The sequence below is a fragment of the Melanotaenia boesemani genome, chromosome 4 (genome assembly GCF_017639745.1).
Source record: "Melanotaenia boesemani isolate fMelBoe1 chromosome 4, fMelBoe1.pri, whole genome shotgun sequence".
NCBI classification, from domain to species: Eukaryota; Metazoa; Chordata; class Actinopteri; order Atheriniformes; family Melanotaeniidae; genus Melanotaenia; species Melanotaenia boesemani.
In genome coordinates this window covers 2,785,213-2,797,406 of record NC_055685.1, presented here as the reverse complement: position 1 = coordinate 2,797,406, position 12,194 = coordinate 2,785,213, and the positions used below count along the sequence as shown (strand labels likewise).

Sequence of the window (12,194 nt, the reverse complement as noted above, 5' to 3'; positions counted from 1 at the left end):
ACGTACAGTATACTGTACACATTATCACTAATTTATTTGTAACTCAGGCTTTGATTATTCTAAGAAATCATGGACTTATTTGTTATCTTTACAGCAAATTGTGGGGAATATGGCTCAGGCTTTAATGTCAGCTCTGAGGAGGGAAATCAGTGGTAATGACGTGGGAACAACTTCAAGTCCATCTGTAGGCCACAGCAACACACCAAACAGTTCGAGAGTCAACCAAGCATTAAAAAGGTAAGATTTAATACTTTTCACTAAAAATTAAGAAAGCTGCTGGTAAGTGTGCATTTCATGCGATTTCAGTGTAATGTTTCAGGACTATGTTGCTATTTGGCCATTTTACTGAGTCTTTACTTGAATTTTTGGTGTCTGGTCTCAAACCAATAATTCTCCCTCAATTTTAAAGGCAATTTCCAAACCTTTTTAATAAGTCAGAGGCCAAGAGAGGCAAAGGCAGGATCAACAGCCCTGGCCATCCCGTAAAATACACAAACCTTGCCATATTTGTCCTGCCGGGCCCCACCAATGTCACCCCTAGAGGTTCCGAAGAGCTCACCTTAGCCCATGCGGGATTAGGAAAAAGAGTGTTGGCTGTTTCAGATCAAAGCAGACATGAACAGGTAATCAATTACAATAATTTTAATTTAGTTATAATATTTAATGTAGCATTTATTTTGTATCTGTGCACTGATAGTACAAAACATACATATACACATGCACACACACTATTCTTATGAGTGTGTATATATATATATATATATATAATCAGAATACTTTATTAATCCCAGAAGAAATTGTGTAAATATATATGTGTGTGTGTGTGTAGCATAATGAATGAAATAGTTACCACAATTACATCTCAACTCAAGGTTTGTGCTTTTATGCGTGCCAGATTGTCAGACAGATGGAGGAGGAGTTTTTGAAACTCAAACCACTTAATGGAAGATGGATGTTCCACAAAGCAGCAGGTTGAAATTATTCCTTTTCAAAAAAAAAAAAAAAAAAAACTTAAATGCTGTGGGTTGGACAATTATTGTTTTGTTTTGTTTTGTATTTGTTATCAGGTGGAAGCGGCCAGAGAAGGTTGTCTGTGATACCCATGGATGCAGAGGGTTATAGTGGCCACCAACTTCGATCTGCATCAAATAATGGCAAAATAGTTCTATTCTTGGTGCCCCTCCAGGAGGAAATGGACACAGAGCCTCTCCCCTTTGATGCTACAGAATTTTCAAGAATGCCTCAGGTGCCATGTGTTAAGTGCAACACAACCATGCCGCTACAAATGTTGGCACTGCACGCTGAAAAATGCAAAGAAGTGTCTAATGTAAGTTGTTTCCACTTTAATGTTTAATGTTTCATATTATTTGTTTGACATCTTATCTGACCAGAAATGCCTATGGATATATATAAACATGCTAAGTGGGCTTATATGTCCACCATGCAGTTTTTGGCATCAGTACATAAACATCTACAAGAGCTTAACCACAATATCATAATACATGTTTTATTCACCAGTCACAAAATGACCTGAACAAATTGTCAGAGGTTAACATGCTTAAAAGCTGCTAGTCAGTCATTGCATTTTTCTGGGCTTTTGTGTCTCTTCGGCAGCTAAAAGAACAATCTCTTTTTATCTTTAGAATAATTATGTTTATTGCAGCCAACCACAACACAATTTTTGGCATATTTATTAGAATTTTCTTGATAATCAAAGACAAATCAACGAGGGTTGATGCTGCAAATCCAGTGGTATTATGTTTTATCAGCCCTGCGGTTTTACTGACAATAGAACCCAATGTGACAAACTTCAAGGAAGTTCACAGATGTTTGCACCTGCCCATAATGTTTTTTTCCCTCCCATGTTATTTTGTGGGTATTATTGGTAACCATCTGGTTTGTACTTTCTAAGTCAGGTCAGGCTTTGAGCATCAGTCATTTGGTAGTTTAAAAGAACAATAACTGAATCAATCCATCATGATTTTTACAGGAGCAAGCCGAGCCTACAGATGTTGATGAAGACAGTGAACATGACATTTGTGAGGGACATGAAACAACCATGGACAATTTGGGGGAACGAGAGGTATTTTTTACATATGGATTATTAAGAGAGTGGAAAAGTGGATTGACTGTGTACAATGTATAAAGTTTCACGTGTTCGGTTATTCGTTTTTACCTTTGTGTTGAATATACTCTTGTCTATTAATGTACAGATCTGCCCTATATGCCAGGGGAACTTCTTAAAGTCAGTGCTCCCTTATCATGCCAGTGAATGCTGGGACAGGTATTAGAATGATTTTGCTTTTTGTTATTGTTGTTGTTTTTGTTTTTTTTTTTTAATCAAAACTAAATTGGTCTGTCATAATGCGCAAAAGAAAAGGGTGTACCAAAAAATTGGCCTAAAAAATGATAATGAACTTGTAGACAGATATGCTTGTGACTTAGTGCAAATATCTAAATCTCAGAATATTATATTTATTTTAAAGAGCATTCAACAGTGAAGCAGTGTTGGAGGTAGTCCCGGACCTTCCAGGGCCATCATCCGTAACTCCTGTACCTTATTCACCAGCAGAAACTGAAAGTACTAAGGGTAAACATGGCATTATTTTGTGAATCATGGTTTTTCTTTCTCCAACTGCCACAGCTCACTTTATTAATTGATGCAGGAGGGCTGGTTTTACTGTCTGAATGGCAATTTGTGTGATCATTGTTTTAATGAAGGCGCTTCGTAAATAAATACTTTGTGGTCATGCTCAGCCAGCCTTGTCCATTTTCAAAGTTACAGCTCTGTTGCTTGATGTAGCAGATTATCATGAAAGTAATCCTAAAATGCTATTTTGTCCTAACATTAAAGACTGGGTGTATAAATATTCTAATTAGCAACAAATAATGCTTTTGTCCAAATCAATTTGTTAGTGTGGAAAGAGGTGAACGATCCACAAAAGGCAGTACAGCTGTTCCTCAAACAACTGAAACAAGGAGGAAAGCAGCAGGGGACTCTCATACTCACCCTGGATGCTACGGACAGTGACGAGGAGCGAGCTATGTCACTCATTTCATTCTACAAGCATAACCGTGACAAGATGCAATGGGCAGCTCCTTTTCGCTGTCGCATTCAAGGTAGTACTTCAAAAGTAATTTCCACCACACTTGAAAACAGCTGTTTGATTTAACCAGTATTTGTTTTGTAGGAGATGCAGCAGTTGGTAGAGGTGTGACAAGACACATCATCTCATCTGCCATTACCAAACTGAAAAGGGGATTTAAAATGAACTTTGGTATGTACTGCAATCTTTAATGTTTTTAGTGCTGTAAGTGCTGTAATCTTTAACAACTTGACAAGTAATAAATCTCAGAGACAGGTACATGAGATAGTAGCTGTGGCATTGTGCATTTGTTGTGGATGGAAGTAATAAAACCCTACATTTTTCATTTATATATTCTAGGAAATGCTGCAGCAACTGCAATGTTTGAAGGGGAAACTGATCATCTTGTACCAACCACATCAGCAGTGCTTGTTGAGAGTGAGCTTTTTGTGATGGCTGGTCGGCTGATTGGCCACTCAGTAATTAACGGAGGCCCAGCCCTGTCAGGGCTCAGCTTGGCAGTGGTGCATGCCTTGACAAATGGTTCAAAGGAATTGGCCACAACATACCTTTCTCTGAAGGACTGCCCAGATATTGACCACCGGGAGACCATTGGTCTTGTAAGCACATTAAATTAACTTTGTCACACTTTTTTAAAATATCATATAAGGCAGAAAGAAGGAATCCACTAATCTCTGGTTCTGTTCAGAAATATAATAATAGTGTCTTCTAGCTGCTGAAAGATGAAATGACTGAGGAAGAGACTTCAAGGGTGTCCAGTCTATGTATGGAATGGTATTTCCCTGTACCAACCAAAGGGACAAATAAACTCCTCCTCCTACAGCAGCTTCTCTCTCATGTGGTAGTAAATATGTCTACATCTTTCTTTTTAATGTTATTTATTTTATGTCAGCTAGTTTCAGTAAATTCCCTAGTGTACCTGGAGAAATAAGTAATGTGTTTTGAAAGCTCTTGAGTAGAACATTAATGAAGTTAAAATCAACAGGTCCTCACTCGACTCAGTGTGCAAGTAAAGCACCTTAAAAAGGGACTAAAAGAAACGGGCATCTGGCCACTGATTACCTCTAGACCTGATGTGGTGCCACTCCTTTTCCCCCGAGAATGTGAAGTTGAAATCACTCCCCAGGTACACTGACAGCACATTACAGAGAAATATATCTAAATAGTGTGTGTTGTATTCTAAAGAACAGTTTTGTAAGGTACATACATTGGCTATTTATTAAAAACTTTTCCATCAAATTATTACAGATGGTCCTGCAGTCAATCATTTGGCCTCAGGCGAGGCAAACTGATGAGAGTGAGGACAGTGATGACCTGGAATCAGAAACCATGCAAGTGGCAGGGTTCTTCCGTCAGTTTGTCGAAGAAGGTACAATGTCTGTAGAAATTTGGGCAATATGCTTGTCTATGTTCTTCTAAGATCAGTTAAAGGTATGTGCATTACAAACCAGAGTTATTAAATTGCTTTTAAGCTGGTTCTGAAGATAATTATATTGGACAACTGCACAGATTGGCCATAACATTAAAACCTCTGCCAGTAAATTGGGTAAATGTCCATGTATTTACAATGCAATGCTCACTGAAAAAAAACTGAAAAAACTGACATTTTGACATTCCAAACAAAAGTGCCAATTGCCCTAACGGCAAAATATGCATGGACACATCTCTGGTCAACATAAAAGCAAAAATTCTACATATGTTGTGTAGAGACACACAAATTTATGATCCAGTAATGTTAATTTTCACAAAGCTGCAAAATTTCAACAGGAAAAGTTAACATGCATCTGAAATGCCAAATGTCTTTATTTAACCTTTTCATAGCATCTTCAGACAATCTGCGCCAGCTCATGAGATTCTGGGTTGGCTGGGAGGTTCCATGCCAAGACCTCAAGCTGGAAATAGTGCAGTCCACTGGACCAAGGCACCTGCCCACCTCCTCCACCTGTAACGAGCGTTTACGCCTTCCAAGCCATTACAGTACTTATTCTGCTCTACTGGCAGACATGATGGTGTGTCTTAAATCTGTAGAGACAGGCTTTGGTCTGGTTTAAAAACTGAGTTCTGGTATTTTCTTTTGTTAAATGATTAGTTAAAAGTTGAAAAGATGTTAGAAAAAGAGATTTAAATGTTAACCAAGTCACTTTTGACACACTGTTTATGGTTCACTACATTAAGTCTGACATTAAGTTTTGTGAAAAATGTGTATTCCTGGAAGTACCTATTTGAAGTACTTAAAACTTTTTGAGCTAGTTAGATTTCTCAACCACCCATTTAACTCTGTGGCCAATTTGTTGAGTTTCCAAAAAAGTTTGGGGCAATCATAAAAATGGTTAATCTGCCCCTTCTGTGCATTGAGGTGTACATTAAAGTCCATTCAGTAAACATTTTTATTGTGTTTTTCTGTCCATACTGAAATATGCCTTTTTCTCACACTCAACTTTCACAGGTGATATGTAGGAAGCTGAATTCTTTACTACCAAGAAAGCTGGAAACAATCAACATCTGGAAGTTCACTGTGAAATTAATTTTATTTACATATTAAAGTTTTCAGTGATGTTGGCATACATGTTTAGAAAGTTTTTTCCATCAGTCTCTAATGCAAAAGATCAATGTAGTTACTAATTAAAGCATATTTTTATTTATTTATTTGCTTTTGCAGTAGTCAATCTATGGGTATACTTTTGCAAATGGCCTTTTTAAACAATTAGTTGGGGAAATGCTTTCATCATTAACAACATAATGCAATCTACTTAGCATCTAACTTGTCTCAAGTAATGATTCCACATACTGCACTGTATGCAAGTAAATGTCCATGCCACTAGACTCTGAAGGTTGTAGAGGGTTAATGTGTTCCCGCAGCAGCTCCATTTGCTCGTCTGTGAGTGGGCTGCCCAGTTCTGGTACCCGCACTTCGGCATGTGGATCAGGAAGAAAACCACTGTCCTCCCACTGTATGTAGGGAATTTGCACCTCCTAAATAAGGTAACAGAGAGAAGGTTACAGTTTGTGGAAAACCATTTTCTATACGACTGAGTCCTATTCAGGGTCATGGGGAAGCTGGACTCTATCCCAGCAATTACCAGGTGAGAGGCAGGGTACACCCTGGACAATATGCAAACTCCACATAGAAATCTCCCCGTTCTAACTCCTCCATCCCCTGAGGCTCGAAAGAGTGACTGTCTTGTGATGCAGCGGTGCTAACCACTACACTGGTTTGTTATGGAAAGCAAGTGTAGTAATTTCTCAGGCACACAGCATATTATTATTTAATAAGATTTAAATACCTCTGGGTCAACAACTGGATGCACCATCTGTCCTACTTCCCAAAGCTGATTTGGTGTGAGGTTTTGCTCAGTTCTCATTGGATGATTGTCCCATCCTTGTCGAAATATGTCAAGGTTAACTTGCAAGCGAGGCAAGAAGACATAATGGCAGCAAAACAAGTGCAGAGGATTGCTGAGATCCAAGAAGTCCTCCTCCTCCAGTGAGTGCAAAATGTAATGGAAAATTCACACATAACCCTTATATTCTGTAGACTACACTTTGCATTGTTAAAGCTTGGCTTATGTTTGACTGAGGGAGGAGAATGACTGTGTACCCAGATAAGGATTTAGTGAGCTCCCCTTCCCCCTTTTTACTTTTCTTCTTTGTACCAGGCTGTGAGGAATTTACAACAATGACCTGCTGTGATGTTATCAGTTCATGCCTAGTATATTAACCAAGCTCACTTGTATCTCCCCAGACTCACGCAGACAAACTCCTTTGACTGTGGGACTCTCATTGCTGATCAGCTCTTAATAAATAATACTTTGTTCGATTCTCACTTAGTGTGTGATCTTTGATAACTAAAAATTCCACAACAAAAACATGGTAGAAAACACTGGTGACCCCCATCCAAAGATCACGCCAGAGCCTCTCCATCCTGTGTATAAGTAAATAAATACGTGTGTGTAGATAAATATCTAGACAGACACACACACACACACACACACACACACACACACACTTCCCACAAAAAGTTACGGATATTCAACTTCTGGGTAAAATTAATAGAAAACTTAAAAATCTATGCTACACTGGTATATCATGAATGTATGCAATAGTAATTTCTCAAGCATTTTATTCAAAGAATATTGAACAATTGTTTGGTGTGGTTTTGTTTGATGATGTATAAATGTAAGCAGTATGATGAAGATGACTGTTTAGATACAATATTTAGCAGTTGATTCATGGTTCTGATACTTTAGTATTTTGTAGTTAATCATGCATGTTCTGCATTAAATACTGAAACATTAAACAGTTGATCATTTGCATTCAAAAGTTGAAAGTAAAATTAAGTTCACCTGTGAAAGTTATAGTACATTCGACATAAAACAAAAAGCTGAATATCCCCAACTTTTTGTGAGTTGTGTATATATAAAAAAATTCAGTGACATAAAAAAAAAAAGTATACAGTATGTTTCTTTAATATCTGTCAAGCTCTGATTCCAGGTTAATATAGGCTGAAGACATTTGCAGGTCTCACAAACCTTTGGTTGTGCACACTTTTGCCAGCAATAAAGCTTCCGTTATCAGGACCACGCACTGTCAACATCAGACGTGCCACTCCAACATTCTCTCCACCATGATCTGCTCGCACCCTGAAAAATTTCACAATTATTATTGCTAGCAGCTGGTTTGTTTAGTTGGCAGAGAATCAGTCCCCCATGTGGGAGGCCAGGGTTCAATTCCCCCAGGGGACAAATATTAACACCTTCCAGTTAGGTCCTTAGGTAAGACCCTTAATGCTACTGCCTAACCACTGTAAGTCGCCTTGGATAAAAGCATCAACTAAATGACTGTAATGTTAATACAAAAAAATACAGTTTTCATTTCAGACACCTTGAAAACTACAAACTCAAATGTAGTGATTAAGCAAAATTATGACTCATGAGTCATTTGCTTAGCTATATAAAACAACTGATGGTGAAGAAAGGCTTTTACCTCAGTGGATACCCAAATTCTTCAACAGCCTGACAGAAGAAGGCCAAGGTGGTGTCTGAACGGTTATTGTTTGCAGCTCCCAGGTACATTATCTATGAAAATGAACAGTTTTTTAAGGAACATTAAAAAATACAAAAATAAATACAAATCAGTCATTCACACGTGGATATATATATATATATATATATATATATATATATATATATATATATACATATGTGTGTGTGTGTGTGTGTTTGTGAGTGTGAATAAATGTTGTGTATGAAAATCACCTTTTGGGAATCAACTTGTTTCTGCTAAAACCCTATTTTCTGTCTGTCAAACTGTCTGATCTTTGTGTCAGCTTAACTTCTACTGCTTTAATGATATGTAGGTCAGTGTTTAGAAAAAAAAAAACTGGACACACTCAAAGATAGTGATGTATTTTTTTTGCCAATGATCATGGGCATCATTTTTCTGTTAGAAGCTTTAATGACAAAATTATCCTTATCTCCCTAAAGTAAAGAATCCTTAAAAAAAAAATGGATCCAGGAGGTGATCCGGATCACCACCAAAATCTAATCACTTGTTGCAATGTCCATTTCTGAGATTTTCTGAAAATGTCATCAAAATCCATCCATAATTTTTGGAGTTATGTTGCTAACAGACAGACAATTGTTATTTTGTTAAAATTAACATTAACTTTAAAAGTCAAGATAATTTTACCAGTAGCTTTCTCACCTTGCGAGAGTACCCATCAATGCCACCAAACAATACGATATTGTACCTGTAGGAAAACAAACAATGAAATGCAATGGACAGCTTTGCCACATACTTGTCCTGGGTAAATGTAAACTATTACTGATAAATAAACAAAAAGTTGGCATGGGGATTTTAGTATGGAATATTCTGTAAGCATTTCATTTTTGCATTCGAGAAATTAAACATTAGCAAATTTCACAGTCATAAAGTACAGAAAATTTAAAGAAATCATAGTGATATTTATAAAAGTGAATACTTAAAAGTCACAGAAATGTTTATTCATGTCAAAGCACTCCTTTCAGCAGATAACATATTATAACAATAAAGGCACATTGTCATTAAGTGTTTATTCAAAAAGAAAATTCTAGGTTTCTAAAGAAGCCATTGAAACTATTTTTTTATGTTCCATGATTTGTGTGAATAATGTATGCATTAATAACATATATGGGAATCACTTTAGTTAACACACTAGTGTAAATATAGAATGAAAAAAAAAAAAAAAAACGCTGATATTAACATGTACTGAGATGTAGCATAGCTGTACTGTTGGCTAAATATTTTTAACCTAAAATATAATGACCCTATTGTACTTACTATACCAGCTCATCGCATCGTTTTGGTGTTTCACACAAAGCAAACATTTTGCCTTTAGACAACATAAAAAGATACAAAAAACTCACCTGATGAGCTTGTGATTTGTATCTATATGTACTAAGTACTTTGGGCAGGGCACTGAATATGTTCGCCGGATAACACATCCCAACTGAGTCATTCTAGACAAAATTCCAACGCTGTCTACTCGATGCATTGATGCTTTGACTCTGTCCCATCCCACATGATATCCTTGTGCCTTCAAAGTACCTTTTACCAGTCGATAGCCTGCATGTGGCATTCTGTCTTTGATTTCTGTGACAAGTTCATCAAGTTCTGTATCTGTGCAAGCACTGTACAAATTCTGGACTGACAAATTGTTCTCTGCCATCCTCCTAAATAATGTTGCACGTGACACACCCCATAACTTGGCAATGGTGTTTACAGGTAGTCCAATTTCCAACAAATGAACCAGATGTTCAATGGAGATTATTATCCTTGGACGTCCACTTGCAGATTGTTTTTCAATTCTAACAGCTGGTGGAGGTTCTTGACTATTTCGGTGGTTTTGAATGGCATTGTGTAAATCAGTCAACCTCTCTGTGATGTCCTGTGACAGTTGAATATGTTGAGACAGAGCTTCAATGAAAACCATTTCCTGGTTACAAACAAACTCCAGATAGTCAATATCCAGTGGCATGTGTTGCAGTGCATGTGAGACACGCAGATGCAGTCTCTCCAGGATATGTTGTTTCAATAGATCCTATTAAAAAAAAAAAAGGACAGGCTCAGTGAAAGTATAGACAAAACTGCACCACACACTAATATTTTTTATTCACTTTGAATGCAAATAAGACATATATCAGTAATCGATGGGAGTTTTTTTCAAGCCAGTGAGGTCCCAATTAAAATAAATACTTCATAAACAGTTTACAGTGCTGCCAATGGTAGTTTAAAGAACCAAACATTTCAGTCATTTAAAGATGGCAAAGAGAATGGGACAACATAGTTATACAGAATTCATAAATACTGCAGTTTTGCATTCGTAAAGAACAAGTTAGTTTAAATACTAAATTCAGAAAGCTCCATTTTTTATTTTTATTTTTTAAATTATTGTATTTATTTATGACTATATTTATTTCTCACTTAATCTGCCCAATGCAATTTACTAATTAGGGAAATCACACTACCAAATCTAAACAATTATTTGCAGATTGCTAATATTTTTTATACTGCTTAACTACATACCCATGTTTCTTGTTGTCTTCTCTCCATTTTAGAAGATTAGTGTCAGCAAAACCTTCAAGACCTAAAATATGAATAAATTATAGGAAAAAAGTTAGTTAAAGTGAGACAATGCACTGTCAACACTTAATACACTACACACAGCCCTTATGCAAGGCCCTTAACCACCCCACAACTGCTTCCTGGGTGTTGAAAAATGGCAGCCCCACTGCTCTCTAGTATATCTAGAGATGGTTAAAAATACAGTATATTGGTAAAATTATTATAATGTTTGCCTTGACAGAAATAACACGAACTCCATTAATTGGGTGGCCCGACTCGATACAATGTCTGGCCCAAAAACAACAGTCACCATCTCGATTTAAGAAAAGCGTTTTGAGCATCCCATTGAAAAGTACTACAATCATTATTATATTCCAGGTTCAGTAAGTAATAAAATCCTAAATGATATAGTTGGCTGCTTGTAATGTCTTCGGCATGCTGGAACACATTTTGTGGTTGTGGTAAAGATGTTCTCTGTTTCAGAAGGGTCAGATTATAAGTCTGTATCAAGCAAAAAACTATGAAGACTGAGAATGCAGAAAATACTAAAATCAGTTAAGAAATTTCCACCATTTGGAAGGACGGGTTGGGGACCCATCATCTTCAAGGAAGAATGTTGGTGGACAGTCAGTCTTTAATTATTTCGATTAGAAGCAGCCAAAGCATTTGATCAAATAATGTGACCTAAAAATGTATTTTAATAAGAGCTAATTACCAACGAGGGTTCATCTAGCTCGATGCTTAGGCATCATAGAAATAGGTTAGTGTGGTGTAAATGTCGATACAATCCGTTTAATGGCCTGAGAAAGTGTGTCCTAAAACTGACATTAAATAAAACGATTTAGCAACCATCTACTGTGCTAGCTTAGCTCAGGTACACGTATTAGCTCCTGCTAACAGAGCAATGTAAGGATGACAGTACACCAAACTATTAGACAGCAAACAGTATCCGATGTAATCGGATATACCGCTTGTCTTATTATAATAGGATTGTAAAGTGTACATGTTTAACTTATTCTTACCTCAGATGGAAGACGACTGGGATGCCCCGCCATTACCGTCTTGCCTCTTGCTTTGACGTTCTGCCTTTCTCAGCCAAAGAACCACTACTCCACCTAGCGGTCGTTTCTTTAATTAATCTAATTACATTTGCACGGCTGATGAATGCCTATTTGTCTATATAAGACATTTAAAATACAGAAAAGCAAATGTAGGTCTATGTGTTATAATCAGTGGGCGATGAGCTACTCTTTTTGTCCTACAGAAAACCGCCTTTCCCAATTCGGCAAGAGTGGAGAAAATACTAGACTCCCATGGAAACCCAAACGACCCAGCTTTCCACCAGCTTTTAAACGCACCGTGTACGCAGGAAGCTGTGAGGCTACCGGAAGCGTTAAAAGAGTCTCAGAACCTCTCGAGCGCGCGAGTTAACAGATCTGTGCGTAAATGCATATTTGTCTGTGTGTATCAGGCGATTCGTGCACA

At 37.2% G+C, this 12,194-nt stretch overlaps 2 protein-coding genes across 3 annotated transcripts; one reads left to right on the top strand and one right to left on the bottom strand.

Annotated features, from left to right (window-relative positions):
- Nucleotides 1–498: 498 nt before the first annotated feature.
- LOC121639070 lies at nt 499–5,158 on the top strand. Its single transcript, XM_041984251.1, has 13 exons — nt 499–623; nt 896–971; nt 1,068–1,327; nt 1,991–2,083; nt 2,214–2,284; nt 2,487–2,590; nt 2,917–3,120; nt 3,192–3,278; nt 3,447–3,706; nt 3,820–3,948; nt 4,093–4,233; nt 4,356–4,476; nt 4,929–5,158. Exons 2-13 carry the CDS (start codon nt 908–910, stop codon nt 5,156–5,158), a joined length of 1,764 nt encoding a protein of 587 aa, XP_041840185.1. The 5' UTR covers nt 499–623; nt 896–907.
- A 441-nt stretch (nt 5,159–5,599) lies between these two features.
- LOC121638551 lies at nt 5,600–11,806 on the bottom strand. Of its 2 annotated transcripts, XM_041983399.1 has the most exons (9): nt 11,732–11,806; nt 10,671–10,731; nt 9,512–10,185; nt 8,811–8,856; nt 8,091–8,182; nt 7,637–7,747; nt 6,973–7,029; nt 6,392–6,602; nt 5,601–6,080 (listed from the first exon to the last, which is right to left on the bottom strand). In XM_041983399.1, the coding sequence occupies exons 2-9, from the start codon at nt 10,695–10,697 to the stop codon at nt 5,865–5,867; spliced, it is 1,434 nt and encodes a 477-aa protein (XP_041839333.1). In that variant the 5' UTR covers nt 10,698–10,731; nt 11,732–11,806; the 3' UTR covers nt 5,601–5,864. The 2 variants fall into 2 exon arrangements, with proteins under 2 accessions (XP_041839334.1, XP_041839333.1); XM_041983400.1 differs by lacking the exons at nt 6,392–6,602; nt 6,973–7,029 and having other exon boundaries at nt 5,600–6,080.
- Between the last annotated feature and the right edge of the window lie 388 nt (nt 11,807–12,194).